This window comes from Protopterus annectens, chromosome 7.part0 (assembly GCF_019279795.1).
Source record: "Protopterus annectens isolate FY-2018-M chromosome 7.part0, PAN1.0, whole genome shotgun sequence".
NCBI classification, from domain to species: domain Eukaryota; kingdom Metazoa; phylum Chordata; order Ceratodontiformes; family Protopteridae; genus Protopterus; species Protopterus annectens.
Window position 1 is genome coordinate 1,020,453,500 of NC_056739.1, and position 24,978 is coordinate 1,020,478,477.

Below are 24,978 nucleotides of genomic sequence, written 5' to 3' on the forward strand. Positions count from 1 at the left end.
AATGAAAGAAGAAAAAAAACACGAGGAAACACTACCTAATGAAGTCTAATATACGAAAACGTCCATGACACTGAATAAACTAGTCAACTTAAGGCTCAAAGAAGGACTGCTTCATGTTTTCAGTGCTTGAATTTGAAAATGTGTGCATTCTACTCTGATTAGCTATCTGCCTGGAAAATACCTACAGGAATACAACAGTGGATTATTGCGAACCATACCTCTCAACCTAGAAACATAAAAAATCTGGACAAAGGCCCACTAAAAATAGGTACAAATCTGTACGTTGATTAACATATCATGTGCATATATAGTTATGTAACCCCGCCCACTCCAACGGAATTGTGGGATACTAACTTTCAAACAAACTGAACAGACAACCAAAATATGGCCCTAGAGCCCAGACCTAGTAGTAAATGATAACATTTTTTTTTTTTGAAATGTGTAGCAATGATGTTCATTAGGAAGTGAGAAGAAGAACCTTAGGATTTTTGTTTTTGGTGACATGCAGTATGTGGGTTTTGTGGTAAAAGTAGGGCATTTAATCATAGGCAATATTCGAATCTTAGCTAAAGAACGTTATAGTTTGCTAGGACCTCCAAAAGTCATTCTCCATGGCCTACTGATCAGTGGCATAGTTAGAGTTTGTGCCCCCGAGGCTGTATGAGTTTGCTGCCCTTCCCCCTCACAAAATCACAGTCGAATGGACCCCCCCCATATACAGCCCTCCCTCCTGCAGCCATTTTAATGTCCTATTACTTGGCTATTTTGCCCCATTTACCATAAACACTATAATGTGCATACGGCTTTACTTCTATAATGATTATCTGGATTTAATTTAAAACTTATTTTACATTTTATAGTGCAAACACTAATAGATATCTGCTAAACAAAGCAATACAGTCTCACAATGAAAATAGATTTAGCATTAAACCTTCTCTGCCCTTGAAAGTTTCTGGACATTTCCAAATTATATGTCACAATCTTCCACTCACTACTGCTCCAGATTCTGACAGCTCTCTACCTGATGGACACCATTCTGTGGTTCAAAAGCTACCTCCCCTACAGAAAGTTTATCAAATGGCAAACTACACACACACACACACACACACACACACACACACACACACACACACACACACACAAACATTTCATCCAGTGAACACAGATAGTCCTCAGGGGTCTATACCTGGACCTCTATTATTCAATATATCCATTAACAACTACATTGGTTCAGGACCCTCTATCATTACTCAGAACACTATTTTCTCAGCCCCTTTCTTAAATGACCTTCAGTCACTCAGGCTTCATACTCTCTCAAACACTGTGTACAACAATCTAACCTTCCACTCAAATGATAAAAACAGCAAGAATATGTTCTGACCAAAACCTCATCTACTGACCCAACTAATTTTACTGCATTATCTTCAGAGAAAACACCAGACACTCTAATGCCATTTTAGTAGGTGTCACCAACATCATCAGTACCACCATCAAAAACCTGCAAAAAACTCAAACATTACCTCATTAAACATGCTAGGGAAAAATAGGTGCCATTGCCCATCTGCTTCCTGGTCAACTTTACCACTAGTGAACTACATGGACAGGAGCAATGCTGTTACAAATCAGCCAACTTTGCTAATGCAGCACCCCTCCCCCAAAGGCAAGGCACAAATGGAGTTCCTGCAGCTAGAACTTGCTCACTTTTTTCTGGCAGCACTCAAAATGCACAGCCCTGAACTACTGACCAACTGGTACTCCCTTCACCAGGGAGCTACACTCCCAAGACAAACTCCTTGCCTATAATCTGTCCAAACTCTGAAACCAGAATCATTTCTTTGGCAGACTGACAGCTCTACTTCCAGAGAGGTGTCTGCACAGTCACTTTTGCAAAATGTGGAAATATTACTGAGCTACCAAATCTGCCTAATATTTTCTACAGTCTCATTTACCCATAATTTCTTGAAACAAATCTACTACATGGCACCTTAAGCACAAGCTACAACTAAGTCCTTGTTGCACACATTAACACCCTCCTCAATCTATGCATCATTAACACAATAATTACTATGATTTGCTTTTACTGCTGCTATACAGCTTGTGGGCTGGGTGTAAATTTAGCTGTACCTACATCACATGTTCATTACTGTCTCACCCTAATAGTTGTCTTCAGACCCACCTGATTATTTAGTCAAAATTGGTCACTGTAGGAGCACAAAAAATGGATGGATTTGATGATAAACAAAACAAACTATACCCCATACTCCAGAAAGGGAGAGTCCGGCACCCTTACCAGTGCACTACTACGCGCATGCATATACATCATTCTTTAAGTGCCTTAAGAAGCAATCATCCGAGAAAACCATTGCCCAATACAAATCCGGATTTTTTAAGAGCCGCTCTCTCTGTATTGAGCATTCTACAGCAGAAATACTAAGTAAGCAAGGTGTCAAAAGCGGAGAAAAGCAGAAGCGTGCTAAACATTTTGATAAAGTTGAGGACAACAGAATCCACTTGACTCCTGCCTATTGCTGCTTCACTTTCTACTTAGATGTCACTGTACTGACAGCAGAAGTACTGTTACACTACATAAACAGAACATACTAAAGGAACGGTTGCATCGCACTACATACATGGATCGCAATCACTTAGGGGCTTTACTCCAGTACATTCTGCGCATAGCAATTTAACAGAGGAATAAAAATAAAAGTCAATATTAAAATCAAAAGCGTTTACACAGCTCCACAAAAGCACATCACAGTCCACATAGAATCAAAACCAACACTACAGGTTAACACATTTCTCGCTCACATCAAATGCTGACAAGTCATGGCAATCTAGACTTACTTGAACAGACTGTAATGGATCTTAGCTGGCATGTTTAACAACTGCTAAGGTTACTAATCTAAAAGGAAAAGTAAGCAACACGCAAACTAAACACTAAACTTGTCGCTAGCGACACAGTTACTAATGTAAAACAGATAAATGCACAGTTACTAATCTAAAATAGAGCAGGTACCAGGCAGGAATTAAGCAAAACAGTCTGTAGTGCCACCATAGTCTTTGCTTTTAAGCGGCAAAAGTTAAAAAAATTAAGGTCTGTCCCTCCTGAAGCTGACATCATCACGCCCTGCACATGAGGACTATAAAAAAAAAACCTGGGAAATTAAAGGGGCCTCTCGGGAATTTGTGGCACCCCAATATTTTGACCTCAAAACCGGCATTTACTGAGGAATTCGGTATGGTTGTGAGGTATGTTGCGAACAAAGAGGCTTTTTCTTAAGTTGGTCTTAATAGCAGAACTTGCTCTGTCCTCTTCTGTTGATTTGAGATGAGGTCTGGTAAGTGGTTTGAAGTTCTGATACCACTTTGGGCATAAAAGATGGGTTTGTTCTGAGGATGTTACTATCCCTGTGGAAGATGGTGAAAGGTTTTTTTTTTTTTTTTTTTTTTACACATGAGGTCTTGTAGTTCAGAAACTCTCCGAGCTGATGCAACAGTTATAAGATAAGTAGTTTTTCAGGTGAGTATCTTTAGAGAGGCAGTGGCTGCATGTTCAATGGGGGACAAAGGTTATCTTTTCTAACACAATTTAGATCCCATGCCAAAATAGGGTTCCTTCTGGGTGGTCTTAAACGATTCACTCCTTTTAGAAAAACTTCATGTGGGGTTACAAGAAGATACGTAGGGCACTGTGCAGACAAAATGATATGCAGATGCATGCACCTTAATGCTGGAATAAGAAAGCCCTTGTCTAAAGAGGCCTGATAGGTACTGCAAGATTAAGTTAATGTCTGCCCGAGAAGGGTTAGTGTTTTTGGTGTGGCACCAGGCAGAAAATCTTTTCCATTTTGCAGGTTTGATTTCCTGGTATTGGGCTTTCTTGCTTCACTTATAATGAAAAGCACGTCCTTGGGATCGGATGCATTCCTTGGTGTCAAAACCTAATCCTCCAAGCTGTTTCCCTAAGGGTGGAAGACAGATCCCTTGGCTTAACTAAGGAGATCTACTACCTGCTGTAGAATTGGAATCTTTTTTCACTGAGTGTCAGGAGGCAGGAGAAATAGTGCTGCATTGGCCAGAAGGGAACCACTAGGGTCATGCTGGATCTCTCCTCCCTGATTTATTGTCAGAACCCTGGGGATCAGTGGTAAGAGTGGGAATGCATACAGGAATCAGTTTGTCAAGGACAATGCATCTATTTTCCAAGCTCCTGTTTGTTGAGCTCTAGAGGAGAACTTCAGTAGTTTGTTGCGGTGAGAGGTGAACAGGTCTACTGAGGCGATCCCCCACTGTAGGGTTAGGGTCAGGAAGACCTCTCTCCAACATCCATTTCCTGGGATCTAGAAGGTCCCTGCTTAGAGAATCTGCCAAGGTATTGTGCTGACACAGAATATAAGAAGCTATGAGGGTTAGCCCTATTTTTCAGCAAGCATCCAAATTTTCCTGGAAAGGCTGCATAGTGGGTAGGACAGTGCTACCCCTTGCTTATGTACCTCATCATTGTGGTGGTGTCTGTCCATATTTGCAGTGCCCCTGGGCTTAAGTTCTGTTGAAAGGCTTTGATGGCCAAGTAAACTGCTAGTAGCTCCTTTTGATTTATATGCAATTTTCTCTGCCGAGACCACCAAATACCCTGCACTTTCAGAGAACTTAAGTGGACCCCCCAAGCTATGTCTGAACTATCTGTGGTAATGGTCATGTCTGCTTCTGGTATATAGAAATTTCCCCAGGTTTCTCTGCATGGTGTTCTGCCACCACAGGAGTTTCTTTTTCAGGCACAGGAGGAGGGGCAGTAGGGTTTCCAAGGACTGGGAATGCTGTTCCCAAGTGTTTTTCCGGAACTACTGAAATTTTCTCTTTTGTAACTTTGCAAGTGGGAACATGAGAATGCAGGATGCCATGTAACCCAGTATCCTCAGGAATTCTCTTGCAGTGAGGAGTTGTTTTGGAAGCAGAGTGGTCACATAGCCTGTTAAGAATGTAAACTTGTCTTGGGAAAGGAGAGGCTTTTGGTTTAACCAAATCTATTAGGGCTCACAGAAAGAGTATCCTTGTTTGAGGAAGACTGAGATTTTTGAAGATCAAAGGTAAGACCTATTTTCTGAAAGCAATCTATTGTGAGCTGCAAGGCGTCTATGGTCTCTGATGTTGATCTTCCCTGAATGAGAAAGTAATCTAAGAAGGGATAAATATGAAACCTCAAAGTTCTGCAATGTGCTATCAGAGCAGCTAGACATTTTGTGAAATAAATGGGAACAGAAGATAGCCCAAATGGTAAAGCACAGAAGTGAATCTGTCACTACAAACCGTAGGTACTTTCTGAGACGGTCTTCTCTGGGAACATGGAGGTAAGCATTTCCAGGTCTAGAGTATACATCTCGAAATGCACAGATTTTTTTCATAATGTCCAGATTTTTGCCTCTTATTATTGGTACATTTTTAATAAAACTGTGGTTTACTGGCAAGCCAGTTAAAGACTGAAGTCAGAAAATAATGGGACATGTGAGTTTCAGAATTCATACCCTACATGACAACACAAAATCTGTTATTCTATCACTCTGTGCATTTGTAACAGCAATATTTTAAAAATGTTGCTATTTCTGGGCCCTTTCCCCCATTATTTATGGCTTTGTCCAGATTTCTTGCTCTAAGATGTTGAGACGTACAGTCTAGAGTGACCACGGAGGCTTCTTGTAAGATCATGGGGAGCAGTTTTTGCCATGTAAGCATTCATAATTCTAGGATGTTGAGGAACTTTGTTTAGTTCTGAGAGGTCCAAAACTGTCTTCCAGGTGCCTCCCTTTTTGGAACTCGAAAAATCCTTGAGTACAAGCCTTTTCCCTTTTGTCTTGGAGGTTCAGGATGGATACATCATTGGAGTAGTAGCTCCATGAAGATAGGTGTTGGAGAGACTTTCCTGATTTTTTTGGTGGTTATGGAATGAATACCCAAGAAGGCTGATATATCTGAATAGGATGAAGAATCATTTCTCTATCATGCTGAAGACCCACTGGCCCCTGGTAATAATTTTCCATTGGGTTAAGTTTTCCACCCAGAAGCTTGGAGGAGAAGGTGGAAAAGGGCATGGGAGGCTGGACTTGAACATAGGCACTATTGGTCTCTTTGCTGATTGTGCTCTTTGGAGATCCCTGTTCTGTGCAATTGTTCTGATTACAGTCCTGTATTGTCTAGGGCCTTTTACCATGAGACTACCCCCCTTGTCTTGTCTAGCTAGGAAAAGCCAAGGTTTAGAAAGGAAATTCCTGCATTACCTTGGACTCTGAGAAAGGTAAAGTTATTTCAAAGATTTAATTTGCTTTCTTTTTTTTATCCAGCTTCTCAAAAACCTGTTTATGTGGAAGACCAAAAATAAATTCCTTAGCTATTGGAGAATCCAGACATTCCACCAATACTCTGGTACAATGATTAAGCATTGATGGAAATGGTCTGTCTTACTCTATATAATAAAATTCAGTACAGTTCACTAACCATTTGAGAGACTGATCTTAAGAACTTGTCTGTGCCAATATAGGGGTCGAAGAGGACACGGTCATTTCTGTAGAAGGATTTCATACTGAGCACAGAACATCCTAGCTGTCAGTGGACGTATACAAGCAAAATAAGTAGTATTTATCTCAGACTGAGTAAACCTGGAAGTTGACCGACTGATTCAGATTTGACAAGAAGTTGACAGACTGATTCAGATTTGACAGTAACTACTTCAGGCATAATTGCTAGAGGTTTCTTCCTTGCAAAACATTAGGGGGGTTTGAAAGAAATTATTTTTGCTGAGGTAACTTCCTCTAGAAAGAGTAAACCACTGCAAAAAAATTAAGTCTGTCAAAGTGTTGCTTGTATGGTGGCAATGTCAAATTTTCAAGTATAAAGTGCAAATTCCACAGTGGAATAGAGTCTTGAATCGGGGCCTGAGATGAAAAGTTCTCCTAAGGAAAGGTTGGCAAACCTTTTGGGGGAATCAAGAAAAAAGACTGCAGCCTGAAAGTGGGAAATGGTGTTAGGCACACTTTAACTTTAAAGTATCTTAATCTGGAGTCAAACAGTTCTGATAATTAGGACAAGACAGGCAGCAGGGCACTGAATGGTAAAATAAACTGATAAATCCCACTTGCTCTTGTAAGTTTTCTTAGTAGACAGATTCTGACAGGAAATAAGAATATATATACTTATTTTTGGGAGAAACCTATACTGAAGCAATCTTTGGAACAGCAAAGCAGTGAGCTTCAGGGAGGAAAGATGTGGGTAGGTTTTGCCTGATGGGTGAAAAAGCAAAGTCCTGCATAATGGTAGATTTAGGAGGAGTTAACTATTAATAAACTAGAAAGATAAACCAAGTCTACCCGGATCAGAATTGGGTAAAAAGGCTCACTTTGAGCTTGTGTACCTTAACTTTCTGAATTAAAATTGTCATTATACAAATGGGGAAAACTGCAAGGTGGAGACCATTTAGGGATGAGTAATTATAACATTATATTTGATGGGTAAGTGAAAACACTGCAAAATGGAGTTGCTCACAAAAGAAAATTGTTATTTGCTAACCTGGGACTTGGAGACCACTTAAGAGGAAGGAAAAGGCAGCAACTCAGTTTCTCCACTAAGATGCTGGCGTTCTATGGAATAACAGCTACCATCAAGAAACAATGTGAATTCAATACCTAGTGCCACTCTGTCCTGGTTATCTGGTACAGAAGGTATGAACGCACACACACCCCCTCTTTGTTGCTGTGTCAGATTATTGCAGCTTTGTCTAAATGAATGACTATTGTTCCCTAGAGTAAAACATGATGAAATGCCATCAATGTGAGATGTACACTCTCATTTCCAGCTGCTGTATCTGCTTCTTGGGAGACTAGCTGATAGGAGTTTGCCTGATGTAGGCTGGATGTCCCACCATTTTATATGTGGTTGACATGACCAGAAATTTGTGATGGGATGGGAGACTGGTTGACTGCACCGTGATTAACTGTGCTCTGTCCTACTGTTGTTCAAACTTTACCTGTGACAAGGCCAATGGGTGCCATACAAACTAAAGCAGTTATAAGACCTAAGGCTCTAAGACTTTATCAGATGGAAATAAGATACGGTCCTGAACACAAGCTTAGCATGTAGGTATTCTCTTTAACAGGAAAACAGCTTAGCAAAACTGTTGTATCATGGGTGCACACAATGAGTGAAACAGACTGGATTCTGCCATCACTGTCCGTACAGTTAGGAGACACTCAATTCAGATAAGGGAAGACTTTTGTTTCCTGAAATCTCTGGTAACTAACACTACTACTATACACTTGAGCAGCCCACAGGTCCTAGCTCCTGAAATGATATAGACTGGCTCCAACCCAAAAAATGCAGATACGTCCTGGATGCCCAGGAAACGTTTTGTGAAGATGGGTATCTTGGATGTCCAAAACGTCCAGCCAATCAATCTCTTTGTGATAAGCAAGATTATACAGTTTACAAGATGATCATTTGAAAGGCTTCTTTGGATATGTAATAATTTAGTATTTGGATATTCATAATGGGCCTGAAGTTGTTAATTTTCTTTGGAAACAAAATGATGAAATACTACGTCTTGGATGTTTCTTCCTTTTCCTAAAATGGTTGATGCACCATCCATGTCGCAAGTTTGTATGGAAAGGGACATGATCAAAAGTACTGAAGGTAATGGGGGAAGGAGCTGTTTAAAAATATTGTGCAGTCTCTGGAAGGGATTTGCCTTACTCACTTTTCTTTGGTAATCCTTATCCAATTAAGTTACCCCCCAACAGTTGGAGAAGCCTTCAGGAGTGCTGCTGTCCACACTAGGAATAACTGACTTCATGGAGAGTATCAGTTATCCCTGCATTTGGGGGTGCAACCAAGATGGTACTAATGATCGAGCTTGTACTGGCTCTATGGATGGCTGAACTCTCCCAAAGTTTCTCTGCTGGTGTTACTACCCTCCATGTGAAATTCATAAGAGCATGTTATTAAACAAATGGTGTGGAGAATTACACTAAACAGACACAGCTGTCAGGGGCTCACCCTGTTCTTTCATGCCCTTGAGAAGGAAGAATGGTTGAGTGTATTGTGGTAACCTTAGTCAGACCTCCTGGTAAAGTAATTCCATAACATACAGCAAATCAAGTAAAAGGCAGCAGCACAACCCAGGAAGGCAAACCAAACAACGTTGATATATAGATAAAATTTATTGCACAAACACAGAGGATTAAGCGCTTTTGTAAAAAACTTCAAAAAGTTAACATGTTCTAAATAGTGAATACAATAAAAATCAAACATTTTACCTAAGTTATATATCAAAAAGATAACTCAGAAAAACATGTATACATCCAATTATAAAAACCAAGAAAGTACAGTTGTGTACACTTACCATAAAAGTAGATGTTCGGGTGTATTCACTGTTGCAGTCATTACATTTGGGTAATCTGCTGGCAGGTTGCCCTCAGTCAGCCTGAAAAACAAAGTCTTGGGTTCTGTGTCGGTTGCTGTCTGCTCTTCCATGACGTCAGGTCATCAGGAGTATAAAACATGCAGCAGACGCCATTTTATTCAGTTTTTCTTGCCCCAGATGTCAGGTGCCCCCAAATGGGGAGCAAAAAAAAAAAATATATATATATATATATATATATATATATATATATATATATATATATATATATAAATAAACAGCAAAATATGTAAATGCACTTTTAGCAACATAAACTTTACCTTCATCTAAAAGCAAATACTTCACAAAGGCTTTAGGATATAGTGAAGCAAAAAGAAGCTATAGAAAAGGGGGATGGCGGGTGGGTAACCAGGACTGCAACAGTGAATACACTTAACATCTACATTTATGGTAAGTGTACACAACTGTACTATGTTCTTCGTGTTTCACTGTTGCAGTCATTACATTTGGGTAGAATCCCAAAGCTATGGATGGGAGGACGGAACTAAACAGCATTAGGAGTGGCTATAAGGCCCTGCAGAACTGCAGTGGCAAAGCCTGCCCTGGATTTGGAGAAGAGAGGCAAATGATAATGCTTTGTGAAGGTATGCATAGAGCTCCAAGTAGCAGCTTCTAGAATGTCTTTGGTTGGAACTCTGAGAAAGGCTGCTGAGGTAAGGCAGCCCTGGTGGAATGTGACCTGATTCCCTTGGGCACAGGTTTACCATGGTGCAAGTAGCAGAAACAAATGCAGTGGCTTATCCACTTAGAAATAGTCTGCTTTGATATAGCCTTCCCCTCTGATCCTGAAGCAAATGCCACTAGTAGTTGCTCAGACTTTCTTAGAGATTTGGTCCTGTTTAAGTAGAATCTTAGTTGTCTGTGTACGTCCAATGAATGCAGAATCCGCTCCCCCTTGTTCTGCGGATTTAGGTAAAATGTTGGCAGGTGAATAGTTTGGTTAAGAGCCACACTGGATACCACCTTAGGCATAAAGGAAGGATTGGTCCTGAGGGACACCCTGTCCGGGTAAAATGTAATAAAAGGCTCCACAGCCACGAGAGCCTATAGCTCTGAAACCATTCTTGCTGAAGTGATTGCCAAAAGGAAAGTTGTTTTCCAGGATATAAATTTTATATCCGCAGTAGCTGCTGGTTCAAAAGGAGGCAGGGTGAGTTTTTCCAGCACAAAATTGAGGTCCCATGCAGGAGTTGGTAATCTTCTGGGAGGCCTTAAATTTTTGGCCCCTCTAAGATACTGTTTTAGCAGAGGATGAAAAAAGATGGGAGGCTCTCTGTTGTAATGAGCCGAGATGGCAGAGGCATGGACTTTTATTGAAGAAAAAGACAGGCCCTTCTCAAGCATCTCAGTCAAGTATTGTAAAATCTGAAGGATATTTGGTTTTGCTGTGTCTGTTCTTTGTACTTGGTTCCAAGCACAAAATCTCTTCCATTTATCAGCATAAGATTTTCTAGTACTAGGCCTTCTGGCTTCCAAAATGACATCCATCATGACATCCATCACAGATTTACTGAGAGGTGTCGTTTGGATAATTAAATGATCAGCCATGCTGCAAGGTTCAGAGTTTGGAGCTGGGTGTGCAGAATTTGATTATTCTGCTGAGACAGTAGATGAGGTATTTGAGGCAAGTACCAAGGAGGGAGTTGAGACATATTCCTTAGAATTGGGTACCAGTGCTGGCGAGGCCAGTCCGGAGCAATTAGGATCATTTTTTTTTTTTCCTGTCTGACCTTTAGTAAGACCTTGGAGAGAAGAGGCAGAGGGGCAAAGGCATAGACTGATAGGTTTTTCCAACTGAAGGATAGGTCATCCACTTTCCATGCTTGTCTGTGATAAGTCCTTGTGCAGAATTTGTCCAGTTGATAATTTTGGGGAGAGGCAAATAGATCTATGTCTGGGCTCCCCCATTTCTGTGTTACCATGCTGAAGATTTGTGGGTCCAGTTTCCACTCGTGCGGGTCCATAAGATTTATGCTTAGGTCTGCCAAAGTATTTTGTTTTCCTGGTAGGAATTGAGCTTGAAGATGTACTTGGTAAGTCAAGGCTGTGTTCCACAATGCCAGGGCTAGTCTGCAAAGGGGGTAGGAATATGTACCCCCCCTGCTTGTTTATGTACCACATAACCATGGAGTTGTCAGTCTTTATCAGTAGTTGTCCTGGATGAAGTAAGTCCTTGAAGCCTGCCAGAGCATTCTGAACCGCTAGCATCTCTTTCTGGTTGATATGCAGATGCATTTGTTTTGGGTTCAATATGCCCTGAAAGCATCTCCCCACCAGGTGGGCTCCCCAAGCATAGTCTGATGCGTCTGTAGTTAGGGTTTGGGTGGCAGGCGGTAGAGTGAATGACAGTCCCTTGTTTTGGTGACATGTCTCTGCCCATCAAAGAAACTCCTGTTGTAGGCAGGGAATGAGAGGAATCATTGTTTCCAGACTATGACAATGTTGACTCCATACACTTTTTAGGTACCATTGAGGTTTCGTCATATGCAGTCTTGCATATGGAATTAGTAGAATGCAGGATGCCATGAACCCGAAGCCTGCAGAATTTGTCTTGCAGATAACTGGGTTTTTGTTGCCATTTGTTTGAAGTATGCTGTCAGTTGCCTTTGTCTGGCGTAAGGTAAGCCATCTGGGCAGTTGTATTCAAGCTTACACCCAGGAATGTAATTATTTGAGAGGGTACCAGTTGTGATTTCTTTTCATTTATTGTGTACCCTAGGCATGTTAGAAGCCTTTTTACAAAGGCCAGATGTTGAAGAAGAATGTCCTTGTTCTCTGCTTGAATGAGACATTCATCCAGGTAAGGATAAATTTGTATGCTTCTTTGTCTGCAAAATGCAATTACTGGTGCCAGGCACTTTGTAAAGACCCTGGGAGCAGTAGATAAGCCAAAGGGCAGTGCAGAGAACTGGTAATGCAAAGAACCTGCCTTGAATTGGAGGTATCTTCTGCACGATTCCCTTATTGGGATATGCAGGTATGCCTCTTTTAAGTCTAGAGTCACTAACCAAGCGTTCCTGCCCAGCATAGGCAGTAGCGGTTATAAAGTCAGCATTTTGAATTTTGGAATGTCCAGGTACGTGTTCAAAATTGATAAGTCCAGTATTGGACGCCATGCATTGTCTTTTCTGGGTACCAGGAACAGCTCTGAATAAAAACCTTGTCCTTTTTCATGTTCTGGTGCTGGTTGAACAGCCCCCATCTCAGTGAGGGACGTAACTTGTTTTTGAGTCTCTGCCCATTGATTCTGTGGCAGATCTGGCCAACCGTTTGGAATTGGCAAAGTATGGAAATGAAATCTGTACCTCTGGGATACTATGTCGAATACCCACTTGTCCTGGGTAATTAACTGCCAATTTTGAGCATGAAGTGCTAATTTTCCCCCCAAGTGGGCTGCCAAAAGATAAGTGCTTGGTGAAGGTAGAAGGAAGTCATTGAGACTGCTTACTGTAGGGTAGTGCTTTGTATCCTCCAGATTTGGAGGTGGAGGCACCCCATCGCTTTGACCTGTAAGAACCCTGCGATTGGTATCTAGAGCCTTTTGAGTGCCTGGATTTGCCTTGAGAGGCTCTGTTGGACACAGGAAAGGACCAATTTTTAGTAGGCCAGTACCTACTGAACCTGGGTGGCTGCACTTGTAAGAAATCTTTTACAGTTTGCATAGATTTAGCTTTGTCTTCCATTTTCTTTAAAACCTCTTCTGCCTTATTACCAAACAAAGTATCATGCTGTAAAGAGGCATCCAACAATTTAGATTTAACATGATCAGGCAGATTTTGCTCCTTGAGCCAGGCATGCCTTCTAATCACAGATCCAGTAACTGTGGCCCTGCAAGAGGCCTCCAAGGAATCAAAACCACATTGCAAAGTATGCTTTCCAACCTGCTCTGCTGATGCAATAATTCCTGTAATTCTTTATTTTACACACAATCAGAGATCATCATCATTTTCTGTTTCAGTAAGCCCATAACATGCTGTTGATATTTAAGCATATGAAACTGGCAGTTTAAGGGTCTAATTGCCAAAGATGCAGACGTATAAACCTTCTTTCCCCACCTGTCCAGCACCCCGGAATCTCTATCAGAGGGTGTAGGATTTTTGGTTGTAGAGGCCTTTACACCTTTGGAACCCTGTGAGATAGTCACAGGATCAGCAGCAGGATTTTTGAATAGAAATTTGTGGGAGTCAGGAACCCTGTAATATCTGCCTGGCTTACTAGGAGCCGGAGGTAGGGAATCAGGAGCCATGCTTGATTCTGAAAACACATCAACAATGTCTAACACAGGAGGTATAGCCAAAGGCCTATGCTGAGGAAGGAGGAGGAAATCCCCAAGCCTCTTTTTTGATTCAGAGAAATCCTGACTCTCCCAATGAAAATGTTCCCTTAAAGTATGCAAGGTTTCACCAAAAGAATAATCCTCAGGAGGCGATGCAGATGGGATGGATTCTTCTGCATCTGAATCCTCAGAGTGGAATAGAAAATTCCTGATCAGAAGAGGAATCAGAAGAATGAAACCTGATCTGAAGATTCATAATCAGTGTCTTGCCTAGGCCTCTTAGCAGGGGGGGTTGGGAACCCCTGATCAAGGTAATTAAGTCCTCAGCCATTTCGATCATCTGTTTTTTAGGCATTGGGACCTGAGCACGTGGCTCATGCGTCATTTTTTTAGACTTAGAAACTGTTTTTGATCTTGTTTTTGAAGCTGGCATCGGTTTTATATAAAAATGTTGAGGCCTGAAAACACTCGCAGCAGCTGGTGCCTGCTCAGCGGCTCCGGACCCACCCAAGGGAGAGACATCCGCGGGTTCAATACTCTGAGAATCTCACGGCATACTGGACTCCGCATGGGTCTCGGTAGAGGCCTGCGACTCAAAAGTAGCGGGTATCAGTGGCTGCAAAAGTGCCTCAATGACTACCAGCGAACCGGCGACTGGCTTAGGAGAAGCTTAGTCGTCAGTTTTGGACCTCGATGGTCTGTCTCTGTCTTTTTCTTTGCGTTTTTTGTGAACTCCGGTAGTCGGATTGCTAACCGACAACATTTCAGGGTAATTAAATCTAGATCGAAAATATTTTGAAGCAAAAATATACTGACGCTTAATAGTGCGTTGGTTAAATCTAGCACAAAACCGACAGCAAGGCACGTTATGATCTGGGCCTGGGCAAGGAATACAGTACAAATGAAAATCCTTATGAGGTATTTGCTTCTCACAAGTAATGCAATTATTAACTTTTACTGACATCGGTAAGGAGCAAGAAAAAGTTTCCCCAACGGGGTACTTAGCTTTAGTTGAAGACTTCGGTTCTGAAACTCGAATGTGAAAATTTCAGGAGTTGGCCGACCGGCACTTGTGAACTGCTTCTGCTTCGGGCACCGTGCGGCAAGAAAGACTGAATAAAATGGCGTCAGCTGCATGTTTTATACCCCTGACATCATGGAAGAGGAGACAACAACCGATGCAGGACCCAAGACTTTGTTATTCAGGTCGACTGAGGGCAACCTGCCAGCAGATTATCCAAATGTAATGACTGCAACAGTGAAACACGAAGAACATCTAACTAGATATAAACTTGTTGAAAATCCCCCTACACTAGGTATGATTTTAATTTGAGCACACATGTAACAGACAAATTATCATTAAGACCGGTGGGTATAGTGGCATTAAGTCTCAATTGCCAACTTAGCTCCTTAGCCTCCAGTACATCTTCCCAGGGCCCCCCCCCCCCGAAATCCTTCTGAACACATTCTAAAACAAAAAAAAAACAAATACATGATCCCTGTTATCATTGCTATATCTAGCCAGAGCATTTTTCATATCCCCTTTTCCTTATATCCAACCCATGGTCATACAAAGGGGGTTCTTGGTGATCATGGACCCTGAAGAAACAATTGTTTTGCAATGAGGCACCTTTTATTAGGGAGATTATATATAAATATTGGAATATTTTTTTCCCTGTTTAAAGAGATTTCTAGTGTAGCGGAGAATAGACCCCCAAATTGTTTTCAGGAAAGGTAAAACTCTGAAAAATCACTTTGAACATCCAACCATTGATTATGGTTCCAATTTTACAAATAAATAATGGGGAACATACAAGTGTGGAAACTGCCCACAATGCAAGATGGTGTTGGAAGGGGACCAGACAGAGGTAAACCACTGTGTTTTTTGGTCAAGTCCCACTGTACTTGTAACACCGTAGAGGTTATTTACCTGGCTAAGTGTTTAAGGTGCCAACATTTCTATGTGGGAAAGACACAGAGAAAATTCAGGGAACGCTTGCATGAACATGGGTCGGATATAAGGAAAGGGGATATGAAAAATGCTCTTGGCTAGACATATCAATGATAACAGGGATCATGTTTTTGTTTTGTTTTTTTTGTTTTAGAATGTGTTCAGAAGGATTTCAGGGGGGACTCTGGGAAGATGTACTGGAGGCTAAGGAGCTAAGTTGGCAATTGAGACTTAATGTCACTATACCCACCCCGTCTTAATGATAATTTGTCTATTACGTGTGTGCTCAATTTAAAATCATACCTAGTGTGGGGTGGTTTCAACAAGTTTATATCTAGTTAGTTCTTGTTTTTTATAAATGGATATATACATGCTTTTCTGAGTTATCTTTTTGATATGTAACATAGGTAAAATGTATTTTTGATTATTTTTATTGTATTCAGTATTTAGAACATGTTAAAGCTTTTTATTGTGTGTTACTTTAAACTTCTAATTGATGAGGAAATGTCACTGGATATGTGATTAAGGGATGGGTATTTATATGTGGTGCTTAGTGGTGTACAGTGATTCTAAGTTTTTTACGAAAGCGCTTAATCCTCTGTGTTTGTGCAATAAATTTGATCTATAAATCAACTTTGTTTGGTTTGCCTTCCTGGGCTGTGCTGCTGCCTTTTACTTGATTTGGTGTTCGTTTTGGTTTTCCTTGTGGTTCAATAATTCCGTAACAGGAGAGGAGCAGTAAAGGAGTACTCCGACACAGGCACCTTGAAGTCTTATGAAACGTCTGCCCAGTCTGAGACAGAAGTGCTGGCGTAATGAGATTCTTCTTACTATTCTAATGAAATGTAGAAACAGACTATGGAAACAGCAGAGCAGAGTGAAAAGTGAAGAGGGTTTCTGAAAGCTTGGGATAGTTTTTTTTTCCACTCAAGGAGTCTTAGTTTTGCTTATTTTATTTATTTATCCATCCTTTGTTGACCAGGTTAGTTCCATTAGGCTTGTGGCCTCTTTTTATGGGAGACCTGAGGTAGTATTTTACACTACTAGGGGAAATTTGGTAACGGCATCAGGGAGCTTCCCCTTCTCTTTTTAATAGGTGCCGTGGGATCGTTTACTTCCACCTGAGCTACTACCAGCTCATCTGAAGCCTGGGGCATACAGATGAACATCTTATCAGATTAATATAGTAAAATAAATATCAATCAATCCAGTCTTGAGAGATAGGATGAAGGAGAAAAATAATCATTCGGGAAGCAAAACAAAGTACTTGAAATGCATCTGACCCCTTCAAAAGAAGATGCAGAAATACTAATAATGAAGACTGGCAACTCTATATGAAGTAATGCTATGAATGTTGAATACAGTAAGATTCAAAAATTTAACAACATGCTTATGCCTTTGTTGACACCAGACAAATACAGCTAGGAGAGTATATCAGAAGTCATTCTTCTTCTTTGAGGATATAATAGCACCAGAATAATTGACTTTTGAAAGGTGCTAACTAAAGTGTGCAAAACATAGTATGAAATATGCTATATGAATATTCATTATTCAGTAACAGAAAGACTCCAATGTCATCACTAAGACCTCCTTATTTAGGAATGAGAAAAAAATGTTTCCTGTAAAATGTCTGCCAAGTTCCTGCTCTTTCAAGTTCAGCAGTTATTACTACAGCGAGGCCTGTTCAACGGCTGCATGCACAGTGCCTGCATTATCAGATAGCAGCATATGTATCACAGAATTAACGCAATCATTTTCTAAACTTTTTTCAGTAAAATGCTTTGAAAACAAAATGCACTGCTTCTTCAGTGAACATAAAATCTGATATGTAAAAACTCTCCATCCTGTTAAGTCCACCAAGGAGCAGAGTTCACAACTCTACAGCTACCATAACACAAATCTCACATATAAATCACAAATCCACACGTGTATTCCACACTTCAAGCAACATTTCTTGGAATTCTATGCAATTACTTGGTAAAACTGCTTTCAAGCAATGGGAATCGAATGAAGAGAGATATCAGAAAGGAGAAAAAAAAATCTCATGTCTCACCTGGCATTTGAGTAAGGAGACACCGCTTCTACAGGCATGGATGTTGCGACACATTCCTGATTCAGTGCTTCACCTGACTGGGAACGATGTTGTTTAATTATTTTCTGCCTCAAGGATTTAGGTCTGAGCAAAGGCTGTTTTGTGCTGTCATCTACAGAAGAAAAATACAGGAGTATCTATATAATGTCACTAAATACCAACAATGAAAACAATGTGCGCATCATCATATCTTGATTTCTTCAACAATGCTAAAGTTCCTAAATTAGTTTACATAGTTATTTCATAAATTGTTATACTCCAAAATGGTCCCATACAACTGCCATGATAGCTCTGTGATTTAGCTTCACAGTCAAGGTTTTTGCCTTCCATGTTTAGCTTCATGAAAATGCTCAGTAATTTGTGGTAAAAACAATATTTAGGGGTTGCCCTATCTAAACTTCTAGGGGTAACCATTGATAATAACCTGAACTTTGAAACCCATATCAACAATACCATAAAAACTGTCAACAGGAAACTAGGCTCCCTCTATAGGATAAAACCCTTTCTCTCCCCACTAGCCAGAACCACTATTGCCTATTCCCACCTTGCCTCCACACTTCTCTATGCTTCTTCCATATATACTAACTTGTCAAAAAATAACCTTAACAAGCTATCCAGCGCTTACAATAGCATTGCCAGATTTGCTACTGCTTCCTCCTTTAGGACCCATCACTGCCATAACCTGAAACAATTAGGCTGGTTAGAGCTTCTGAATCAGATTCACTTTAAACAACTCACCATTGCGCACAAAACCCTTTTCCAACCTGCCAATACCCCAATACTTGCTAGTCTCATTACCCAATATAAGAACCTTTCAACTTTACGCGCATCTAATAAACTACTAGTATCAACATGTAAACCTAATAACATGGCAGGAGATGCTCTGTTCTCAAATGCAGTTGGAAAGTATTGGAACCAACTCCCCCATGAACTTACATCACTGTCTTCATTTACACTTTTTAAACACAATCTGAGACTCTATCTTAGAACCCACTGGTTATGTCCCTGTACAAATTCAGAATAATCTCATACTATATCTCAAATACCCTCTCTTAAAACCCAATTACTGCTCTATCTGTGTCTTTTTAGATCAAGGCCTATCCTTGGCAAAAACGTATCTTATCCTAATAGAGATAATTTAAAATACCTAGTTAAATTCTTCTGCATATAATTCTAAAGCACCCTACCTAATTTCAGGCAACAAGTATTGTTTAAACTGTGAGCATTGCTGAACTGTTGAAACTTGATGTATGTATTTGTTTAACAATTACTTTCTAGTTACTAATGAAGTCTTGTACATAAAGTCTAAAATATCCTAATGCTTGTAACATGTTTTTTGTATAAACTGTGAAGATTCCTGAACTGTTTAAAATTTGTAGTATTTAACTGTATAACAACTAGTACCTGTATGTTAGTAGTCTAGTAATCTCGTGGAGCTCATCTCCCCGGGACTCTACTGAAAATGGACATAAATCCAGTTAGACTATCCCGGTCAACAAATGTAAAATAAATAAATAAATAAATATGGCACACTGTGATAGTACTATGAATTCCTACTTTTTGACAGCCTCTCGAGATTATCAGTTTGTCTTATGCAGTGATGTGCTTTTTTGATTTGTATTAGTAGCCTTCCATTATGCTGCATTTTATAGAATATCTGGAGATTGGCCTTGAAGTAGTGGCTTAATTAGGCTTTTTTTTTTTACTGTGAACCACATTTTCTACCTGGGGTGTGACACTTTTCTAAGAATGACAACATAGTGAAGGAATGCAACACATTAAACAATTCCAGCTTTTCAGCTAATCCACTTGCAGTAAGGAAATGAATAAAATTTCTGTATCCAAAGCTCTCAGTTCTACCACTTCAGTCTGCAGATTTCATCTCATGGCTTCACATTCCTGCAGTTAACTGGCCTGTTCTTTCTTGGGGTGACATCCAGACTCAGAGTCACAGCTCTAGAGCCCACAATTTTCCCTGAATGGACAGCTTAAACAGACTGTTCACTTGCCTCAAAGGCAAGACGCATTCGGAAGTAGATCTACCTGCCAGTTCCTAAACCTAATTCCCTCACATTGGCGGCTTGTGAGCTTCACTTGTACTGCATGAAAGGAGGCATACATGTGCTGCCACACACGCCAAATCACAGAGGTGTGAGCTCTTTCATTTCGAAACTAGAGGTGATATATCTACATTAATACAGGTGCTCCTAAAGTTGTCGACTGAACAGCTTCCTCCTCCTCTCCCCACTTCCACCCAGAATGGGTAAGCTAACTTCAGCTACTCACGCTGCATCTTCCACTTCATGTCCTCCTCCTCCCACTCCCACACAGACTGGGTGAGTCAGCATCAGATGATCACTCACTATCCTCCACTTCATGGCCTTCTCCTCCTGCTCCCAACCACACTGGGTGAGCCATCATCAGATGATCACTCCCCATCCTCCCCTTCATGGCCTCCTCCCGTTCCCACACAGACTGGGTGAGCCATCATCAGATGATCACTCCCCATCCTCCCCTTCATGGCCCCCTCCCGTTCCCACACAGACTGGGTGAGCCAGCATCAGATGATCACTCACTATCCTCCACTTCATGGCCCCTTCAGAGCTTATGTACTACCAACTAACTATACGTTAGCAGGGATGTAGTCAGGGGCAGATCAAAATTTTGTTTTCAGACAAATTTAGATAGTGAAAAAATTCTTGGATGGTGCAACTGAACCATATTTCTACTGAACCTTACTTCTGTAGTCCCAAACACACAGATACATGACAGCAAATAGATATCCTCACTTCTGCAGACATTTCTTCAATTCTAACATACCCTTTCTCTACTCAGACAATGTAATTTCAGGAAACTTAAAAACACAAACAATATAGGATGCCTAAACTCTATGAGGTCTACATTCTAAGTGAGGATTCTCTAGATGAAACTGTGCACCACATGACATGTGAATTGTTGTATCCAAGAAGTCTGAAAAAAAAACTACTATGGAATACACTAATACTAGCAACCAACAAGCAAATAAGAAAGTAATTCAAACACAGATTTTACCAAACTGGAAACATTTAATATTTCCTAAAGTAGCCTAGATGCAGCAACTAAGCTAACAAAATGCTTCTTGCACCAATAAAGAACAGAAGATGGAGGGGGCTGCCTTAATTTTTTTTCTATGAAGCATCACAGTAACGTATTTTAATGTGGGAAGGAAACACTGCTCTGGGTATGTCCAACAGCTTCACAAGTCATGCTAGGACGACAAATGTCCTTCTGAGCCTAATTTCTACACAAAAGGTATGAGAAAAAATAATAACATCAATGTGAAAGTAGCAGCTGATACCAGGTCTGATGGGGCCAAAAAAAAGTGCAATTTGATCATTCTTTCTTCATGTACTATGGCATTATGGAAGAATCTGATCAACTGTAGAGGTGTAAAGGGTCTATATTAGATCAGCGAATGCTTAAAAAAGCGAATGCTGATTGATCGAACTAATGTAAGCGAATGTTTAAAATATCAAAGCAACAGAAACCCGAATTTTTTCCTAGGGAAAGAATTCGGTTGTCCGTTTCTGTTGCTTTGGTATTTTCAGTGCTGTGGTGGAAAGTTACGGGTCGGATTCAGGTAAGTGTGCGATTGTGTGGATGTGAGTGTTAGGGTGGGTCAGGTGAGTTAGGGCACGGGTTACGTATGTGTACGACTGTGTGGACGTGAGGGTTAGGGCGGATTAGGTGAGTTAGGGTTAGGGAAGCAGGTGAGTGCGAGTGTGCAATAGTGATGGACTTTAGGGTTAGGGTTTGGGTTAAGATAAGTGGATAGTTAATGGTGTGTGTATAGTTTAGTGTAGGGTTAGGTGTCAGATTTTAGGTGTATGTGTGTGGACTGCTGTTGGTTTGGTGTGCTTGTGTTGTGTGTATGTATTTTGGATCAGCGATTTTTTTCCCTAGGAAAAATAATCGCTGATCTGACAGTTCGAGATTGTAAGCTTTCGCTTACATAAGTTCGATCAATCAGCGTTCGCTGATCTAATATAGACACGGTGTAAAGGCTTACAGGAGACACTCTGGGTACTACCACTATATCAGGACATTTCTCATTCAGTCATCAGAAGGATGAATTAGTGAGAAGTACTGGTGACACTTCATATTTAAAGGATAAACATAAAAATATAGATGGTTGGCTGCCATACCTGCAAAGTCTACTAATTACTGTTGGCTTTCAAGACTACTTGTGAAGGTGATGTGTCTGTCTGATGGCTTCCTCCAGAGTACGTGCTTCCACTTGGAAGTGGCTGATGACCATTCCCCCTTTTCCAGACAGCCACAGCTTCTCTGCACTGGGTGTAGAAATGCATGCCCCCTTACTTGTACACTACACTACACTACTGCATTACTAACTGTAGGAAATGTGGCAATTTGCAGAGATGGGCTCTCCAGAAATGCCTTCAATGTGTGCCATTGTACATCCCTCATCACCAGATCATTAATATAGGCTCTCTGATATGGCAGGGGTCCAAGTTTCTCACAACCCTAGGGCAGACAACTGTGGTGACCTGCACCTAGGGGCAAAAACATAGAAGGAAATGTCTGCAGTAAGACTGTCAGAGTACAGCCATCACTTCCACCATAACTTGTACATCCTTGTACATTCTAGTGACATGAATCAGTTCTGAAATGTTTTGGTTATGTTGTTCCCATTGTAAATGTACAAGCCCCTGTGAAATGTCATGTGCAACCTGGCATGGGGCACTCTATAGGCTGACACTGTTCAGTTCCATTACTGTGATGAAGGATTCCACAGTAAGTTGGAAAGAGCAATGTTGTCCTGAATGAGGGTCTCAAACAAAACAACAAAATTTCTGATGTAACAAAATACACTCAAGACAACTCAAGATTCTGCTGCTTAATGCTAGGAGTCTAAACATGAAACTGCACTCACTGGAAGCACTCCTCACCTTGGAAGATGATGACGTCTGTGCAGTCACTTAGATATATGGTTCAAGGCGGTCATGCACGGCTACATTGCCTTCCACATGCTCAGATCTCAAAACGAGCGTGAAAGAACCAAAGGTGGAGGTATCCATCTTCATTAAAGCCAAACGCACCTTGAGACTGGTCAAAACAGTATGACTGTCTTGAACTACTCCAAGTCCAATTAACTATATGCAAAATAACCTACCACATTACTAGCTATAGGTCCCCCACCATGAACCAAGAAAAGCACACCACCTATCTGGACTTACTGGAGTCATTCGCCATACAGCCCAACACCTTAGTCATAGGAGATTTCAACTATCCTTCCATCGACTGGGTGACATACATGAGCACAAACATGTTTGCTCAGAGGTTCCTGGACTTTGTTAATACAAATTCTCTGGAGTAGGTCGTCAGCACCCCCACAAGGGGCTCAAATGTCCGAGACACAGTACTCACTAACATGGGGGGGGGGGGGTCAGTGCACCCCCCCCCCCAAGTGATGCCCTCCAAGGTCGGACCACAAATCAGTCTCGTTCAAAATTAACTATTCCACCTGTCACCACACAGGAGCAAAAGAACTAACAAAAATTTCCAAAGCAAACTACAGCCTACTAAGTGATGGTTTAAAAAGTTTTATACCTCTCGCAATCAAAGAAAACAATGACTCCTATGCAGTGGTGTATACAAATGCCCTGTACCTCTCGCAATCAAAGAAAACAATGACTCATATGCAGTGGTGTATGCAAATGCCCTGTATACTTAAGCAATTGCATAGACTCGGCTGTACCTGACCGAATTAAAACCAGGTCCTCCCAAAAAAACAAGCCACCCTGGTGGACCACAAGTATAAACAGGTTATATAACAAAAGGAAGAAACTGATGTCTAAGAACAAGAAGGAAATTACTCAGCAGAGGAATTCCCTCCATAGCTTGAACAAGCAAATCAGAAATCTTGGAAAGTCCTCTACAGAAAATTCCGAAACTAAAATAGCATTCCTAGCGAAGGATAATCATAAGGCATTCTTTAACTACATCCAAAATCTAAAAGGAAATCCCAGCTATGTGCCGAACTGATAGCAGAATGTACCACTCACACTATACTGTGAATTGCCAACCTGCTAGCTGTCCACACCAGCCATACCCCAAAGCATACCAGACACCAGTCCTGCTAACAACTCTAGAGATCAGGTCATACCTGCACTCTCCAAAGTCAAAAAAACTGTTTAGATGGGACCAGACAACATTCCAGGCTCCTTATTAAGCAATAAAAAACAGGACCTAGTGAACCTCCTTGGATTTCTCTTTAAACACAGCATAAGAATTGGCTTTGTTCCAGCAGGGTGGAGAACAGCAAAAAGTAATCCCCTTGCACAACAAACAGGGGCCATCAACTGATCCTGGAAACTACAGACCCATATATCTAACCAGCCTAATCTGCAAGGCCATGGAAAGAATCATCATGGACCTTATCAAAAAGGACATAGGCGACCTTCAGTCTCTAGACCCAACCCAGTTTGGCTTCATTAAGGGTAGATCATGCTTATTAAATCTAGGCGACGTCTTCGAAAAAGACATCAAAGCCCTGGATGAAGCTAAGACATTGCATACTGCCTATCTTGGCCTATCAAAGGCTTTTGACACAACCCCCCACTCTGGTATCATTGAGAAATGCTCCCAGCTAGGAAGTGACCCTTGCGTCAATAGAGGAGTAGCCAATTGGCTCACTGACAGAACACATACTGTCAAAGTTGGTGACTCCACCTCTACCACTAGACCAGTTACCAGTGGAGTACCACAAGGATATGTGCTGTGCCATTCAGTGTTTGGAATCTATTTCTCAGAAGTCCAAGCTAAAGTAGACGGCCTTTGGCTTAACAAGTTTGCTGATGATTGCACACTGGGTGCTCCAACGATACTAACATATTACAGGAGGGGCTAACACAGACAAATGACTGGCACTAAAGCCATGGCCCAAATATAAACGTAAAAAAGTGCATTATTAGCCCCTTTGACAAAGCAGAGTTCCCTGCTAATTGCAATAATGACAGCATCCCCTAAGTTCAAAGCCAGTGGTGTGAGATCTGGGAATACAGGTAGATAGCAATCTAAACTTCGACCGCCAAGTTTCCACAGTGGTAAAGAAAGCCTTCTACGTTGCACATCTCATAAGTAAGGGCATCACATCTAGTTCTAAAGATGTTACAATTCCACTGTACTCGACACTC

General features: G+C 41.0%; 1 protein-coding gene across 1 annotated transcript in view; it reads right to left on the reverse strand.

The window, feature by feature from the left end:
- RAD18 (RAD18 E3 ubiquitin protein ligase) overlaps window positions 1–24,978 on the reverse strand; it is a gene marked incomplete in the record, with an annotated part of 1,469,636 nt that overhangs the window by 1,080,578 nt on the left and 364,080 nt on the right. Inside the window, 1 exon segment of the mRNA XM_044077569.1 lies at window positions 17,744–17,894. Coding sequence (XP_043933504.1) covers window positions 17,744–17,894 — 151 coding nt within the window.